Source organism: Colletes latitarsis, chromosome 10 (assembly GCF_051014445.1).
Source record: "Colletes latitarsis isolate SP2378_abdomen chromosome 10, iyColLati1, whole genome shotgun sequence".
Taxonomy (NCBI): Eukaryota; Metazoa; Arthropoda; class Insecta; order Hymenoptera; family Colletidae; genus Colletes; species Colletes latitarsis.
Window position 1 is genome coordinate 7,745,393 of NC_135143.1, and position 18,605 is coordinate 7,763,997.

Consider the following 18,605-nt stretch of genomic DNA (forward strand, 5'->3'; position numbering starts at 1 on the left):
AGTCTCAAGAATCTTGTAACTGATGCCATCTAACGATCAATTATAGAACTTACTAAGAATAACGGAGCGGCAACCGAAATACAAACACTCAAACGATTTAATATAAACAATGTACTTCCATCATTATTTGCAAATTTTTTTTACAATATGTGTGAAAAACATTTATTTTCAACCATTCTCTCTTTACTTCTATAAAAGAAATATACGAACGACGAACTTACAAATAAAAAAGAGAGGGAATAGAGATGTTCTCTTCTAAAATTAGCATATCGATAAATACTGTTGTCGATTATCTGCGGCACGGTGTTTTGTTTATTTCAATATAATGACAAACTAAAAGTAATATTTGGAGACTGTATTCATAGTTATTGTTTATATTATTTGTATACATTAATAATATATTACATTGTAAAAAAATGAAGGTTGTATCATTATTGTTTAAAGGGCATAACTATGAATACGCCTTAAATGCAGTTAAATAAATGAAAATAACATTAATTTCTTTCTTCTTCATTCATTAACTGGAAAATGATTTTTAAACCTAAATGTTATGTTCGCAGATTTAAAAATATATGTATTTCATTTTCCTTTTAAGTCATAAACACTGCATTCAGTCTGAACAGAAAACGATAAGTATGTAAATATGAAATTACGATGCATTTTTATTAGTATTTGTATATAAAGAAGCTAAGTAATCAACGTTATTTTCGTAATTATAGTATTTGCATTAAAAGACATTTGCAAACATGAAATTCTTCCAATTTCACACAAATTTTTACTTCGGTTAACATGTAATTTTAATCAAATATTCTGATTTATGCGAAGTATTGCATAAATACAAATATCACTTAGATTTCTTTAAAATAATGCATGTGCACGTTTTATATAATCATTATAAAACAGAGGATTTTCAATGGGAGAAATTGTTTTAAATACGTATATTTTAAAATTAAGTATTGTTTCATAGTAAAAGAATTTGAACTGTTCTATCGAATTTCACACTATGTTGAGTTGGACGTTACTTCATTTTAAATCTAAAACTCGTTAAAGTAACACGTAGAAATTTGTTGTAATCTGCGTTTTAGTTTTGTCATTGACATTGTTTTCTTTTGTACTCACAACAACGTGATTAGTGTATCTAAAGCAAAACGCAAACTTTTGAAGTTTATAACTGTAATACTATTTATAATGCCTCCCAATTTATACACACTAATGGATTAAGAAAACGTTACTACTTTTTCTTTGATCAGCAGATATAGATATACAATATTCTCCGAATCAATAAATTTCTTACAATGTTAATACGATACCGCACGTAAATAAAACAAAAGGATACATTTTACCATACAAAAAGCAATTAAATTTCTGGTATGATTGACGCAATAACATGTAGTTGATGAATTGAATCTTTTGTGTCTAACGTTCATCAACTAAGTACTAAAAAAAATTTGATACAATACCATAGTAGTACCCACTGAGATTCCAAAATGTTGAATAAATAAAAAGAGTAACTGTGTCACTCTATCATACTAAAAATAGTATTTAAATAGTCTAAGACAAATTAGTCTTAAACTTTGCTCGACTTGTTTACTTTACTGTAATGATTATAAAGCTAGATATAGATACAGTTTTTGATATACAAATGCATCAACCACTTTCTAACAGTTTCCTTTCTTGTACAATGTGGTTATGTTCTCTTTATTTTTCAGAAAAATTAGCTAAACCTAATATTGTGCTAAATGCTATATTTACAAGGTTAAGAGTTGACCATTTCGTTTTCTTTAATTATGTACAGATGTGTACTTGTTGGTTATAGTAGAGAGTAAATCAACAAATTTATTAAAATACGTAAAACTATTTTATTAACGCGAATTGTATCGTTAAGGCAAATGTGATTAGAGCTGCAATAAATTGATACCCAAGAATTAGTTTGTACTTTAATATCCCTTTTACTATATTTTTACTTTCTATTTTAATACATATTTGTTAATTTACTCCGCTAACATTTTTTTCTTTAAATTACATCTTTTTAATTTCTGTTTCTTTAAAAAAAGAGTAAATATATATTAGTATTTTTTTTTTTTTTTTTTTTTTTTTATGTGGTTCATGCATCTGCAGACAATTTAGTGCAACATGATATCATGGATTTACAAATACTGGCGTTACGAAGAAATAGTTAACCTGAATAATAAAATAAGTTTTCATATTTATAAGAATACATGATATGAAATACCATTAACGCTTCTTCTGGTTATGGTATAAATAAATGTAGATATTATTGGGTAATCCATTTTGATCTTTTTCTTATTGCGTTGTTGTTAACATCACACAAAGTTTATAATATTACAAATTAAGGATAATCTTCCGAATGATACTCACGGCCGATCGACATGACATTTGGAAGCGAAGAAGAGGAAAGAAATTGAATGTCAAGTATAAAATTTTTAGTTTCGAAAATTGAATAGTTTCAAAGATATTAACCATTAGAGTGCTGAGGAGCGCGATGGCGCTCTTCGTTGTTTGGGCCAAAGGCCAATCAGCACTCAAATGGTTAATAAAGAAATGTTTGGAATTATATATACCACCGCCAAAACATATATATACGCATATATATATCTTCATTGTATAATGGCCATTGTGTCGTCGTCGACCAGATTCCCGCTAAAAACATACATGTTTCAGCAATGGCAAAGTCTTTGAGTCTACTAGTAAGCAAATCCATAAGGTATTCCACGGAAAATTGGTTAGCCCCTTTTATATCAAATTTTTATTTTATTTGCCCGAAAACGTTAATTTGCAATATATTATTCTAATAAAACTTAAATATGTACATATAGTATCGACTATGGGAAATGATAAATAGCCTAATCTAACCTAATATCTCAGAAAGTATTAAATTCCCAAAACTACAATTTTATATTTGGCATTCTCCCTACCCTCTTTTCCCTCCAACTTTCATATCGATCGACCACGGGTGCCATTCGGAAAAATAGCCTAAATTAATTTGGATCAATTTCGTTCTGGAATATATTAATTTATGTCGAAATTTAGAATTATTATTTTATTACTTTTTACTACATATGCGTATGATAATAATAAAATATGTTGTAATACCTTAGTAAAAGTAACATTCGCTTTAAAATCTCTATTATACTAATCAAATAATTAATTTCACACAGTTACTTAAAAAAAGAAATAAACTATTTAAAAGCAAAATTCTAAAGTTTACATTCAATTGTGTGTAATGTTTAATTTCTTCCCAAAACGAAATAATCCTTTTATTTTAAATAAATACCGTTGTGTTCAAATTCGCGATAAAGTAAGATATGTTCTATGATAAAATGAGATCTTTATCTTTAGCACTTTTTTTTTTATACGTATCTATATGTGTATACATTAGTATATTAATAAAGCATATAATAAACAATGTATGTAAACCACTGTAAAATATAAATTTTGAATTACTTGCATTTACATGCCTTACCTGTAAATCCATGTTTATTCTTATGAAATGATGGAACTTATTCATGTTATTTACTACATACTAGCTTTGTTATAATAACTTTTTCAATCCTAATTTCAACCTTTCCTGAGCTGGATTCACTTTGATTTTTAATTGCTGAATAAGATCATATATTTTTAAAGAAGGCCCAACTTTAAAACCTGTCAGGTCTATTATTTGGTCCTTAGTGAGCGTTAACAAAGTTTTTCCATCTATTTTACGTTTACTAAAATTATCGCAATACGTTGCACAATCATTAACGCGAAGAAATTGTGCAACATCAAACACATTCCATTCAGATGGCACTAAATCACCAGATTCCGAACATTTTTGTACACCATCTGCTAGCCTTGGGATGTATTTACTAGTGGCAGACATCACCTAAACAACACGATTTAATTTAATAGCATACTACTTAAACTTTATTTTACTAAAATTTCCTTGCATATAAAGTTCCAAAAGTAATCTATTATACATCTTTTCGTTGTTTCTTACTTATTCTTAACAAAAGAGAACAGCATTTGATATTACAAAAATTTTAAATAATTTATTATAAATTTATTGATAAAATATTTCATAAACAAATCGTCATCGATTACTGTTGAAGACTTTTTTGTGAAGTATTGTATGCTCAAATCAATTTTTATATTAAACTTCACGCCTCGCATTAAATTCAACTTAAAAATTAATTCCATGTTATGTCTAATATACAGGGTGTTTGGCCACCCCTGGGAAAAATTTTAATACAGGATTCTAGAGGCCAAAATAAGACGAAAATCAAGAATACCAATTTGTTGATGGAGGCATCGTTAAAAAGTTATTAACAATTAAATTCAAAAATTTCAAATCGTTCTGGAAAAATTATTTTCGGTTGTGGGGGTCAATTACAATCATTTTTGGTGAATAGACATACCCCCGAAATCCTACCCACTTTCTAGAACAAAATTCGAGAAGGTGGTGAAATTTTTCGACGAAAAAAAAATTTTTCAAATCATTTTAAAAAAATTATTTTCGGTTGCAAGGGTCAATTACAATCATTTTTTGTCATTACACATAATCCCGAAATCCTACGCACTTTCGAGAAAAAAATTCCTTACCGAAAATCTAATTAGGAGCCTAAATTTTTCGACGGAAAAAAAAATTTCAAATCGTTTTGGAAAAATTATTTTCGGTAACGGGAGTCAATTACGATCATTTTTGGTGAATAAACATACCCCCGAAATCTTGCGCATTTTCGAGAAAAAAATTCAGTACGGGTGAAACTTTAAACGTTAATAACTTTTTAACGAAGCCTCCAACAACAAATTAGTATTCTTAATTTTCGTCTTATTTTGGCCTCTAGAATCCCCCATTAAAATTTTTCCCAGGGGTGGCCGAACACCCTGTATGTAATTAAATAAGAAAGTTCTTCATCGTTTTTTACTATAAATTTCTGAATATTTAAAATGGCATTCAAAATAACGAATACTACTTACATTAATATACGATGTTGCAGTTCGTTCTTTTGGTGGTGGAGGGCTTTGTATCTCACTTTGAGTATCATTTAATGCTTGACCTTGTCCAGTAGTAGGACTAGGTAAAGTTTGATCAGGCCCAGCTGGTTCTTCTGCTGGCTCCGGTTCCCTATTTCTTTGTTCTGGTAGACTTTCCACATCATGTTCTCTTTCAATTTTTATCCCTTGAGCAGGCTCTAGTTCTCGTTCACGTTCGCGAGCCATGCTAATACGTTCACTGTGCCGAGGTAGAATGTTTTTTGCGCAGGATACTTTGCTGCTTTTCTTCAGTTTTCTCTTAGCTTTACGTTTAAGGCCTCTTGGTGATTTTACTAAAATATGTAACAATCATTGTTACATATTCATTTAGGAACGTGATTTTGAATATTTTGATTTACAATACATAATAACTGCTACTGTGGTGCCTTGGATATTGGCCGACATTTATAACCGAAACTGGCCAAAGTTGAAGGGATCTTCCAGAAAATTACAAGTGTCTCTTTCTTTTAGACAGTGCGAGTAAGATAGAGATGCATAACACGACACATCGATATCTCACAGTAAATTTAAAAACATAAACATACTTGACTGCCAGGACAAGCGGGAAATCAATTCCAACAACTAGTGGGGATAGCAACCGGCCAATTTCCAAGGCATTACTGTACATTTTAATTAGATAGGATAACACCCGTTTGAAACGAATCATTTTAATTGTATTGAAATATAAAAGTTAAAGTACAATTAAAAATTATATTGAAACGTATTGGATTCAACGTAAGTACGGTTAGTTTCGAAAAATATATCCAGGTATAGAAAAAACATGCTTATGAATATTTACCAGTAGGACTAATGTTTTTATTGAGTACACGGGGCCCTTCTAATTTATGATCAACTAGATCACACCATCCAACTGGATAAATGTCAGGACTCTGACAATCTAGCCACTGATCATATTCGTCTTCCCAACCATCAAAGTGTACTCTTAATAACCTTCCAATCACCCTGGTAATAGTAGCAACACACACTAATCTAGGATCCATTAAATCAGCAGCTTCGAGTCTCATTCCTTCAATAAATCCATGTTGAGGTATTTCCTACAATGTAACTTATTATTTATTTAAACGTAATGAATAAATGTAAAAATAATGACTATGAAAAGTGATAAATGAAATATCGTAAGACACCTAAGCGATTCAACGACAAAGTTATTTTTTTCAATATGTAGGAGGAAGAACAATATTATTCAACAGTTGTACATCAATTCATACAATACTGTACATATTGTTACGATAGTCTCTGATTATGTAAAACGTCTGTATAATTACCCTGTTAAATAATTGCACTGGAGCAGGTATAGTATTTATCTCCATTAAATATGTATCCCATGTAAATGTAGTAGGATCATATCCCTTTGGTGGCGTAAGCGGTAAACCGTGTTGAGAACAAAATCCGATTGGAAAAATACAAGGTGAACATGAATGATAACAAAACCAATCAGCACCACTTGCATCCTCATCATAACTATCTATACGAATCATTATGTAATCTTCTTTTAAAACTTGCATAACCGTTGCTGCACATATGGCAGAAAGATTAAGCGGATCAATGGCTTCTATTTTCATTCCTTCTCGAAATGTGTAACCAAGGTGCAAGTGATGGTTCTTTGGCACATAAAAAAGATCTTCCGTTGAATCGTCTTGACATAATTTTGATTTTGTCACACGTTCTAAATATTCCGGATATGCATCCAATGTTTGCCCTACCCTCTTGGCCCAGCCAACAGGATGTATTAGAGGGGAATCTTCGTGACACCAAAAACCATTATCTTCGGGCGGCGAATCATAGTATCTTACATGTAAACGTTTGCCAACAATTTTTTGTATTGTCGCTACTTTTACTTGTGAGATTCTATTTTTATCTACTACTTCCAAATGAAGTCCACATCTAAAACGCGACTTCATACTATCATTAACTTTATTATAAAAATTAGTTGGCAGTGTCCTTGCACCTGTTAATCGTTTCATTAAAAAATCCTTCCAGTCTTTGTATTTGTTAGCAATTGCTGTAACAAATTGTCACGATTAATATACATTTTAGATAAATAAATGTCCCAAAAGGAATATCTTTTTAGAGGCGCGTTTACATATACCAAATGGCAAATGAAAAGCTTCGACCGGACGTGACTTTTTCCTGAACTGATTATCGATAAAAAATATCGATTATCGAAACGGATTTATCGACGTTGCAGACGAACGGTGCGATGCCGTTGCGTTTCTATGTTTTTCCTTGTTTCGCAATTAAAACAACGAAGACAGACAAGACCGGTGTTTCTACGTCTGTTTTGGTTGCTTTCAATTACAAAACGCAACGGAAATTGTGAAATGTCATGACCGGTAAAATTGGTAATTTTATTTGTACATTGTTCAATTTGTTATTCAATTGTATTCATTCGCCATTGTTCATCAAGTATAAACGATTTCAAAGCGTACAAATGGATTTGTTCGCTTTTGGTCTACCTATATTGCCTATTGCCCATAATTCGCAGTTTGACATATATCAACGCACCTTAATATTTTACTAATGATGTTTACTTACTATTAGGCGGAATGAGAGGTTTACCAATTGTTGCACACCAACCTACTGGATGTATGTCATTGGAGCACAGAGATACCCAGAAATCTTTATCAGCGTTAAGGCCGAAACCTTCGTACCTCAATAAAGCTCTATAGCCAGATATACGTAATACAGTAGCAACCCAAAAAGAATCTGGGAATGCTTCGCATACTTCATCGCAATCTGTATTCTCTACTTCAACTTTCATACCAACTGTTATATTATCCCAGATTTCTGATATAGGTGCCTGGAAAACAAAAATCTGATTTAATATTAAACCAAAATTGGTATTGTATAGTAGTCTTATTTTAGTTTCGTTGGAAACTAACGTGTTTAAAGCAAGATACTGGAGCAGCACAAAATCCAGGTTCCACTAACTGTGGGGTCCAATCGTAAGAACCTGCCATTTCAGCAGTTCTCTTTCTTCTTACGGGTAAATCCTCTGGCATCACTGGTTCAGCTATAACTTTTAGTTTTTCATATTCGATAGGCTCCTTTATATCTGGTTCTTCCTTCACTAAGGCCTAAAGAAGTTTAAAATGTTATACCCTTGTTTCATAATATTCATTCCTTTTAATTTGTGATTTATTCATTGAATAAACAATAGTCTCTGGTGTTTGTACTATTCTTTCTAAATAGTGAAATATGAGGTTAATCTAACTTTTTGTAATAATTACTTTTTCAATACAACTTACAGTATTTATCACTTTGGATTCAGGTGGAGAAGGTGAATTCACAATTGTAGGCGGTTCTACAGAATGAGATGGACTGTATGTAGAATCTGCAGTAGGAGCAGTATGTTCTGAAGATCGTGCACATGCTCTACTACAAAATCTACGCTCCTTTGTATAAAATGCATGTTTTACACCAATAGCACCACATTTTTCACAAACAGCTGTAAGACATAAAAATCTCTTATCAGTAAACAAGTACATATCTATATATCATTTTAATTATATTCTTAATATATTCTAAATTCTATGTCTTACCTATACCATCCTTACGAATGGGAATAAAATTTAAATCTGTATGTGGTTGATATGCAATTGGTGTTTTTAAAACAAGTCCAGGATGCTTTATAGGTTTTATTTTCCTATTACGATTGTCCTGAGTAGTTTGGGTCGCTGCATTGTTTACAACTTGCTCCCGTTCTTCGTCACCCATGTAATCTTCTAATGTTAAATATTCAGTCATTTCTTGTCTTTCCGATTGTGAATCATATTCCTAAAATAATAATAATGGTAAAAAACAAACAAAAGATCAAATAGTATAATAATGGAACCATTTCTGTAAAATTAACTTACTTGTTGCATTTCCTGTGCATCAGCTGCTTCCATAGCTTCGTCAGGTTCTGAACATTCAGTAGCAAATTGAGGTGGTAGATACCGTACCATGGTTGTAGGTGCAATTTGATGATTCCTAATGTCATCATATGGATTTGAACCATGAGAAAAAAATGGACTTTCTGCTTGACGGGGATCCAACATAAGTTCATGAGTAGGTTCTCCATGTACCATCATATCTCCCATCCATACCATCCCTAGTTCCGGTAATCCAGGGATGGAGGCATACACTGAATTCATACAAATATCCATTCCTATATTCACATAATGATTGAAATGTTACTTTTAAATATTTGATATTTTGTAGCTTCGAATAATGAAATGTTGCAATTAAAATAGCAATTTCTCAACACCGAACGGAATAATTTTCTATACATAAATTGATTTTAATACAATTAAGACACTTGATATTTGGACGAGGATATTTTTTATACATGTACAAAATTTTATTTAACAAAATATACATATCACGACATATAAAATACACACGATTTTTTATATCTATTCTATCGTATTTGAATACTACTCTACATCATATAAAATCTAAACCGAACTCAATATGATTTATTTCTCAAAGTGACGCCTAAACTTTGAAAATCAACATTTATTCAACCTTTTCCACTGGGAAACATATTTCAAGAGAAGATGTTCCTCTTTGAAGATACACCATATCCTGTGTGAAGTATTCAAATCCAGGATCATAAATTACGATGTAATTTAACGCGCGAAGATATCACATAGCTTAGGAAAACAAGTACGAACCATTAGAAGCTTGCATGTCCATGACAAAGCAGGGCCTGGAAACTCCTGTATATTCAAGTGGTGTACAAATTGCTACGCCATCTGATACGAATGATTATCATTACATAAAATCGGCGGCATAAATGAAATTTTATTCTACTTCGTCATTATGTCGTTTTGCGAAGGAAATGACATATGTATAAATCATGAAAGTACCATAGTAACTTACATTTCAGTAATTTAATACATACAATAATCGTTTAAAATGTTAAAACTTAAAAGACAATTTGTAATAGTACGTTTCTATAGTATTAATTATTTGTAACAAGATTAATCTACACTAGGTACATGTTGAAGTATTTTAATATTTGTTTTTAAAATTCAAAATGATTATCTTTCGTTCGAAATAAAGATAAAAGGGATGTAATTATAAACAGATTATCACGTGGATCAAACTCTCATTGGTTCGTTATGACGACATAATTCTCGGCCATGGAATAGTTGCAGAAGAAGATATGCTACCTAACATCTTAACATAAAATATTAGTAAGATTCTTATGTAAGTTAGATCACATACCTCAAGTATCAACCATATAAAAATTAATGGTTTTGTAATGTTTTTAATGTTTATTGATGATAACTTTGAAAAGCATATTCATATATTGAGAATAATTCACAACAATGCATTTTTTAGCTATAGCTGTTTAACATCATCATGTTAGCTTTTTAATGGTTAATGTTTTTTCCATAGAATTTTGAGATTCATCTAAAAAACTTTTTAAGTTATGTTTATTGGTTAATAACATTATTATTGAGAATTTATATAAGTAAAATCTGCATACGAAAGGCACATATATGAATTTACAAGCCAGATTGATAATTATTTTCTTTGTTCTTTTGTTTTATCTCTAGCCATGTTGTATACACTAGGGACTAGGACCCTATGCTTTCGATTGATAAAACAGCACTAGAAATATTATATGTTATTAATTGGAAATCATCAATATTATACCATCGTTACATTTTTTTAACAAATTCAATGCTCCCCCAGATATTGAATTAATATTACAAATATCAATAAAACATCGGTACTTTTAGTTAACTGATTTCTTATCTATAAAAAACCGAATGCTTTGAATATCTACTTATTATACTCTAATTTTTTTGAAATATACATTTAACAAATAATGATCGATTGAATTATTTATGTTTATTCGCTGTAATGTTTAGTCTATCGTATCATGCACTATTCGATCAATGGTTAAATTTTTAATACTGCGTATACTGTATACATGCGTTGCTAAGCTCGTTCAGTGAGTTTCATTTATTTTTTAGATCAAAATGGGATTTAAATTTTGATGCCCAATGTAAATAATACCAATATACAAATAATAATGTAATTGAAAGAGAGATGTAATTTAAATTAATAATAAATAAATAATCATGTGATTTATAATGCTAAAAACAAATTTATAACCCATTCTTTTTCAAGAAATAATAATTCTTTGCAAGTTATATCAGCAACGTTTATACTTATCGTTATCAAAAGAATTGATCGAAAATGAATATAAGAAAAATGATTGTTCGATTGTAAATTATCATGTTCTGTCATCTTACTAAAAAACATCAATATTTATTACTACTAAAGGCTTTAGGCTATATTTATAAAAACAACATAAAAATTATAAATAATATTTTAGTATAAGGTTTCATTCGTGTAAGATTTTATTCGTTTTTTTCAATATTAAAAATAATTATTCTACTTAATTCTATCTGTAATTACATATGACTTGCAAATTCATAAGTGATTTGTCATTGATCTTTGATTTGACCATACTATGTATTCTTACATCAAACATGGTAACTTTAATTTTTGTAACAGTAATTATTATTCAAAATTTTCTCAAATTTAATTGACTTTATTCTATTGTCATTTTACTAATTCAAATAACTTTGTTTTACAGAAAACATATTGGTGAAGTGATTGTAGTGCAAATATTGTATATAAATATCATGAATCGATTAAAAAGACAACCAACAGAAGTGAAGTTACCAGTACCATGGGGTCATATAGCAGCAAAAATATATGGCCCTCCACGAGAATCTAAAATTCTTGTGGTACATGGTTATTTAGACAATGCTGGATCATTTAATAGATTACTTGAATTTCTACCAGAACATTATCATTATGTATGCATAGATTTACCAGGACATGGATTTTCATCGCCATTTCCTTCTGGTATACCATTAAAATTTTTTGATTACGTATACTCGATATTGCTAGTTCTGGATGCTTTAAAATGGCAAACTTGTATTTACATGGGACATAGCTTTGGTGCTCAGATAGGAACATATTTCAGTATTTTATATCCGGGAAGGCTTGAAAAAATTATAGCCATAGATGGAATTATGCCTTTCCCAATCGAGAACCTTGTTTCTTACACTCAGCAACTATACGATTTGAATTCTTATAGTAACAGTTCAGAGAAACTCTATACCAAAGATGAAATAATGCATGCTTTGAAGTTTAGAAGACAAGAAGTATTAAACACAGATGCTGCTGAAGCTATGTTTGAACGTGCAGTGACAAAAATTGACAATTTGTACAAGTATAATCGTGATCCTAGATTAAGATTCTTTTTAAAACCACTTTTTACTATACAACAAAATAAAGAGTTCTTGATGAAATTCTTAACTCCAATTTTGATAATTCTGGCAGACAACTCTACCAAAATAAAATCATATTCTTCTGTGGTGAAGGAAATAGAAACATCTGTCAATGATAAGAGTATATTTCTGACAGTTGTTGTAAAAGGAAACCACGACGTACATAACAATTACCCAGAAAGGGTAGCACCGCATATATGTAAGTTTTTAGGTAACAACAGAAAAAGTAAATTATAAAATTTTATTCTTAAAAAATAACAATTTTTAGAAATACAGTTATTTAATTAATATTAAATTTATTTTTGTTATGAATGAAAGTTATTTTTTATATTGTTTCTATTTATATATATATATATATACATATACATATACATATACATATACATGTACATATACATAATAGTATTAAAATATGTAGAAACAAATGTACACTTAAAATGGGTTATAAATAATTATATAAATTGAGAGAGAGATATTGTTGGCATCACTTGACTTGTATACGTACTACACCTTCAGCTTGTTGAACTTTTATACAGACTTCGTTACCTTGTACAATAATATTTTTCAACTCATCTTCCAGTAATATCGCTGTATGATTCATAAATGATCCATTTCTTCGGGTGTCATAATTGTGATTCAATGTTAATCTGATTTTATACCAACAAATCAATGTATTTGGCAATAGCTTATTTTTAGTAGCGTTTATTTTTCCAAAGTTTACTATACGTTCAGCAACTTCACTTTCTTTCATTTCTATTATTATAACTTCATTAGATAAAGGTTCGAATAGGTATAAACTTGAATTTAAATCGAAAATTTGATTTATCTACAATACAATAAATGACGTTACAGAAATTTATAATGTATCTTTGTTATTACAATGAGACTTATTATTTTACCTTAAATTCGTTAATATGTTGCGCAATTCCGTATGAATTTGTGTTGCTAAAAGTATTTTGTATATTTTGATAATTAGATTTCTGAAAGATAAAAAGAAATAAATAAATTGGTTCCGTTATTATATTCAACAATTTTAACTTCATTATTTATAATATTATTTAAATTTATTTAAGAACATATTTATAAAAACACACCGTTTCAGAACTTGATGTATTAAATAAAAGTGTGGACATTCCTTGTAAATTTTCATCTTTAACATAAACCATGTTTGGTAAATCTTCGGAATACACAAGTTGACCTATTAGGAATACTTGTTCAGGTAACAAGATACCATTTGGTTTCAATAAACATCTGCAAAATGAATTATAAAATTCATAAAATTTTGTCAAATCGACCATAGGTTAAACGCATCTTAAATATTTTTACCTAAAAAATTCGTGATTGTGTTCTTGGCCACAATCTTTTAGTTCCCCTTTAATATCAAAATCATGAATGAATATAGTATCTAAAGAAACTTTTATATGACTATACTTCGATATAATACACAGTTTATTTTTAAAATCATTTTGTTCTGCTATTTGTTGCATAAAAAGTTTCAGTACTGTATTTTCAGTTTTATAATATAAAATTTTACTATATTTATTCTCCTTTAATAACATTAATCCATAAATTGGAAAAGGAGATGTATCCAAAATGCTATTTATTTCTTTGTTGATTAGTGATTTAGTAACTTCGGTAAGTAACTTTACATATTCAAAGTCATTTAAAAATGTTATAACTTCTTTTGGTAGACGATATAAAAACTTTTGATCGTTGTAATTATTAAATTCAGCATTGTTTGTTGTATAAGAACATTTTAATTTTCTTTTCAATATTTCTCCCCTAACTATTAACATGTCCCCTTGTTTGAATAAATTTGGTATTGCTGGAAAAATAGCAGTTTGCCAACAGGATTTTTTCTCCGATGTATCTATTGTTATTTCTTCGTCAAGGTTCAATTTAAACCAAGTCACTAAGCCATCTACAGTACCACTGTGTCTACATTTTACGTTTATCATACTCTTCACCCCATCCACATTGAATTTTTGCAAATCTGATAAATCGTTAAAATTAACAGTGAAAAGAATTTGAGGCTCTGTTATATAAGTAATTTTCACATTTTTTAAATTTTCTGTGTCATAATATTCATCATCTGACAATACAGACATGTTATCAAAATTTAAAGGACAAAGTTTTGTTATTTCCTCAAACACTACAGTTGATCTGTATCTTATATATTCACACTCTACCGCAGCTACATAAAGTGTAGCACTCATAGGTATTACTGTACCATTTCTATCCAAAATATTTGTATGAACACTTATCATAGATGGTACCACGTGTTCTCCAAATAGTCCGGCATCAAAGGTTTCTGTTACTACGAGTTTCACTCTGCAAGAAATATATATCTTCAATAGAAATCAAACACTTTCGTATCTAAAGAAAAGTTGATTATTAATATCATATTTTATTGCATCTAATAAATCAATGACAGACCTTTCTGTAATGTCGGTAGGTATTGTAAGATCTATAGAAAATTTGGGTAATAATATTATGCCTTTAGCATCGTTAGTTTCAAATACTTTCTCTGCAATTTTTATCATTACTGTTGAACATTCGCATGCATAAATTTTCTTGGCACCTGCATTTTGTGCATATAAACTTAATAATCCTGTACCAGTTCCTATATCTAATACAGTGTCATATCCTTGAGATATTCTCTTATGTATAGCATTTTCAAAGGCATTATTCCGTCGTTTGTCATTTAACATTGGAAAGTGCCACCTATCTACAGCCATACTAAACGCATTTTGCAAGTTTCTTTCTGCTGGTAGAAAATTGGAATTCGCTCGCAGGGCTCGTTTTAAATATTTTATTGCCTTTAACGGATCATTATTCCTTTAACAACATATTTTTTATCCTCATTATATGGAATTTTAGCAGTCATGATATCTGTCATGTCAAAAAATCAATTTTAAATTGACTAGTTGTAATTTTACCTATGCGATGAATTCAAATTACCTTAAAAGATGAGCTGCAAAATTATTTAACATACGGGGATTGTTTGGATAAATATCTAACGAGCGTGTATAACATAAAACAACATCTGCAAATCTGTCTTCGCATGCAAGCTGCATTCCCCATTGACCTAAGAAACAGGTATTTACAAACATCTGCATAAAGAATTAAAGAAGCATCCAAACGTTAGAAGAACGAACGTACAAAGTACATCAACAAAAGCTTCCTCGATATCTGTTCTCTTTGCTGGACATAATTCTGCTACAACCGTATAATACGCGTATGCCTTTCCAACATTCCCAGTTCTGTCATGATCATAAGCCTTTTGCAACGATTTCGTTACTATTTCGTTTACTTCCTTCTGCATTATTAATAAGGTATGGGATTTCCCTTGATTCGTATTTATCATAAAACTGCATACCCCTTGTTACTGTTTGAAATTTAATCAAAATTCAAACCTCCGTTTCGTGTAATAAAAATTTCATGCAACGTACATTAACTGAACGTGAAACTAGGATTAACTTTAAAAATTCGTCGCTATAAATTTGACATTGCACGTCCTTTCGAGCTTTGGATGTTGGTAAAAATTGATAATGCATTTAAAAATTAACATTTCTGATCTATGTTCGTCACTGTTTGTCACGCTATAGATCTCGATGCAACGGAAAACCTTTAAGCGCCATCTATTTATGTGCACATTATTATTATGTAGATGTATAGATATGTAAGTTGTAATGCATGAAAGACACACATAATGTAGATTTACTTCATTACAAGATTTTGTGATCCAAAACCTAAATTACTAACTCTATGAACGAAGATAAAAGGTGTATGGATTAACGAATGGAGTTTGTCTTTTTATGTGGTAACTACATTGTTAGTGAACTTTCGATGCTTTCTGAGGAATCGTTAAATTGTACTTAATTTGTCCTTTCACAGCAAATATACAATGAGGATAAATAAAATTGTGATAAAATCGTGTTGATAAGCAGCTATTTCCCGAACAGTACAATAGGATATGTACACAAAGTTCATAGATTCTTTTCGTCAAATATGTAAGTACAGTCAATCTCATAAGTATTCGTACCCTCATTACTTATAAAAGAAATTCGTCAACATTCAGCGATTTGTGCAATATTTTGCAATCATTTTTTTGAAAAATGAATACGTGTCTAAAATTTATTTACGAGTAACATTTTATATTGGTTGCGAATAACCATTATCGAAGATCAGAATTTTATTTTGGTTGCACGCGATCCTTTTTGACTGATAATCTAATAATGATAATAATAATTGTCAACAGTCAAAAGCAAGTAGATAAAGTGCTAATTGTCGATATCAACTATCTGGTGCTATCTACATATAATTAAAATAAAATGTTGATCATCGATAAGAGTGTACGAAAGATGCGACACGAGTACGTGTTTTTTGTTTTTCTTTTTAATTTTTTTCTTTAGTCTGTGTATAGTTTTAGTCAAAATAGCGTTTCTGTCATTTTTTTCGCCTTCAAAAAAGACAAGACTCAGGGGATTCAAACAAGAAGATATGTTCCTCTCCTATAGTTTTTATCAATGATTTTCAGAAAAAGGTTTACACATCATCACTCCTCGAACTTATTCTGATATTCGTAAAAAGTCAATCCTAGTTAAAGCAAAACTCTTAATCGATAAAACCAAAAGTAAAAATACAACTCATAATATATTATACATTGTAAAATTAATTTCTGTATTGGGCTTAGGGGTTTATTCCTTTCGTCCTAGAGAATCAGACAAAGGCCAATAGACTGTTGATATCTAAAAAAGTGAAGGTACTATGCATTTCAGAAATATTTTCTCAACCAAATGTTGTATTAAATCTGTATATGGAATAAGGTGTAAATGTTCATTAATTAGATGGGCAGCGTTTTTGGCTTCTATGCGTGTTAGTTCATTTCCATTAATTCCTTTGTGCGGAATTCACGGAAAATTGATAGTGGCGCCATTTACGACAGAATGTCCAAGTTTGTTGAGAAATAGTACGTTGTCTTCGTCGCTACATGGCGCCTCAAGCAATCTTCCATATTATCGCACACCAGGTATATCTCGTCTGTAGTAATATGTGACATTCTTCTGAATTATAAAAATAAGCTTTGAACTAAGTTTATTAAATAGACCGACATGTATAATCTCAAGTTAATATATATTATGCTTAACGCGATGTAGAACTACGAACGTGCATAAAGAAAATGAGAAATTACGAGTACGTGTTACAGTGTCGGGCAGCAAAAGTTATCAGTGCCTTGTAACGGTAGGAATAGAAACTATTTCTTGGCAAACTTGGCCATTTTGCCGTCGAGGGCGGAACTTTTATAAATAAATTAAATTAATGAGTAGAAATACTAGATTAAGAATTTTGTGCTTGTAATAATTAGCACTTGTTATGCCAAATTCGATCTTGCGAGTTTCTATTACAGTTATATATGTTACCTAGATCTATGGGTTCAGTCTCAGCAGATTTATTCAAAAGAATGTTTGAGATACCCTGGTACCATGGTTGTTGAACAATCACAAACATTTTGGTTATTGACATAAGGATCAAGAAATGTTCATTTTAATTATTTAACATAAAATATATATTAACATTTCGAGGAGGGTTAAAAAATATCCCACCATAGAGAAAAAGTTAAGCAAAAGGTAGGACAGTTTTTAACCCACCTAACCTCAACAAATTAATATGTAATCCTACTAGTGCCCTCGTTAAAAATGGTAGACATGTTTACCGAATGAACGCTAGTTTTCGTATTCTACCATAGACGAGGTATACGAGTGGACCTTACATCCAATACATTTTTTCGGCCCATTTTTCTTCGGCCTTAAAGCCCCAGGAAAATTCGTCTACCCTTCTGAATTTTTTTCTTGAAAATGCGTAGAATTTCGGAGGTATGTGTATTCACCAAAAATAATCGTAATTGGCCCGCACAACCGAAAATAATTTTTTTAGAACGATTTGAACTTTCTTAATTCCGCCGAAAAATTCGTTCACATACCTCAATTTTTTTCTCGAAAATGCGTAGGATTTCGGAGGTATGTGTATCTACCAAAAATGATTGTAATTGACCCCTGCAACCGAAAATAATTTTTTTAGAACGATTTGAAGATTTTAATTTCGCCGAAAAATTTCAGTATCTACATAAATTTTTTTCTCGAAAGTGCGTAGGATTTCGGGGGTATGTCTATTGACCAAAAATGATTGTAATTGACTCCCGCAATCGAAAATAATTTTTTCAGGACGATTGGAGATTTTTTTTTT

General features: G+C 30.3%; 3 protein-coding genes across 13 annotated transcripts; 1 reads left to right on the forward strand and 2 right to left on the reverse strand.

Annotated features, from left to right (window-relative positions):
* Nucleotides 1–72: 72 nt before the first annotated feature.
* On the reverse strand, nucleotides 73–9,777 carry LOC143346619 (MBT domain-containing protein 1). 5 transcript variants are annotated; one of them, XM_076774875.1, is made up of 10 exons: nucleotides 9,714–9,777; nucleotides 8,913–9,181; nucleotides 8,598–8,832; nucleotides 8,304–8,503; nucleotides 7,938–8,132; nucleotides 7,591–7,855; nucleotides 6,321–7,057; nucleotides 5,834–6,089; nucleotides 4,978–5,327; nucleotides 73–3,883 (listed from the first exon to the last, which is right to left on the reverse strand). In XM_076774875.1, exons 1-10 carry the CDS (start codon nucleotides 9,733–9,735, stop codon nucleotides 3,554–3,556), a joined length of 2,859 nt encoding a protein of 952 aa, XP_076630990.1. In that variant the 5' UTR covers nucleotides 9,736–9,777; the 3' UTR covers nucleotides 73–3,553. The 5 variants fall into 5 exon arrangements, with proteins under 5 accessions (XP_076630990.1, XP_076630993.1, XP_076630989.1 ...); XM_076774878.1 differs by having other exon boundaries at nucleotides 8,913–9,205; nucleotides 9,714–9,746; XM_076774874.1 differs by having other exon boundaries at nucleotides 8,913–9,205; nucleotides 9,565–9,745.
* Nucleotides 9,778–10,946: 1,169 nt separating this feature from the next.
* LOC143346563 (serine hydrolase-like protein) lies at nucleotides 10,947–12,596 on the forward strand. Of its 5 annotated transcripts, none has more exons than XM_076774767.1 (2): nucleotides 10,947–11,005; nucleotides 11,657–12,596. In XM_076774767.1, the coding sequence occupies exons 1-2, from the start codon at nucleotides 10,950–10,952 to the stop codon at nucleotides 12,594–12,596; spliced, it is 996 nt and encodes a 331-aa protein (XP_076630882.1). In that variant the 5' UTR covers nucleotides 10,947–10,949. The 5 variants fall into 5 exon arrangements, with proteins under 5 accessions (XP_076630882.1, XP_076630886.1, XP_076630885.1 ...); XM_076774771.1 differs by lacking the exon at nucleotides 10,947–11,005 and adding an exon at nucleotides 11,040–11,059; XM_076774770.1 differs by lacking the exon at nucleotides 10,947–11,005 and adding an exon at nucleotides 11,129–11,409.
* Nucleotides 12,597–12,838: 242 nt separating this feature from the next.
* LOC143346553 (protein arginine N-methyltransferase 9) lies at nucleotides 12,839–15,993 on the reverse strand. Of its 3 annotated transcripts, XM_076774735.1 has the most exons (8): nucleotides 15,812–15,993; nucleotides 15,522–15,747; nucleotides 15,321–15,447; nucleotides 14,796–15,197; nucleotides 13,686–14,690; nucleotides 13,454–13,610; nucleotides 13,259–13,339; nucleotides 12,839–13,185 (listed from the first exon to the last, which is right to left on the reverse strand). In XM_076774735.1, the coding sequence occupies exons 2-8, from the start codon at nucleotides 15,724–15,726 to the stop codon at nucleotides 12,844–12,846; spliced, it is 2,319 nt and encodes a 772-aa protein (XP_076630850.1). In that variant the 5' UTR covers nucleotides 15,727–15,747; nucleotides 15,812–15,993; the 3' UTR covers nucleotides 12,839–12,843. The 3 variants fall into 3 exon arrangements, with proteins under 3 accessions (XP_076630850.1, XP_076630848.1, XP_076630851.1); XM_076774733.1 differs by having other exon boundaries at nucleotides 15,522–15,993; XM_076774736.1 differs by lacking the exon at nucleotides 15,812–15,993 and having other exon boundaries at nucleotides 14,796–15,251; nucleotides 15,522–15,535.
* Nucleotides 15,994–18,605: the final 2,612 nt, after the last annotated feature.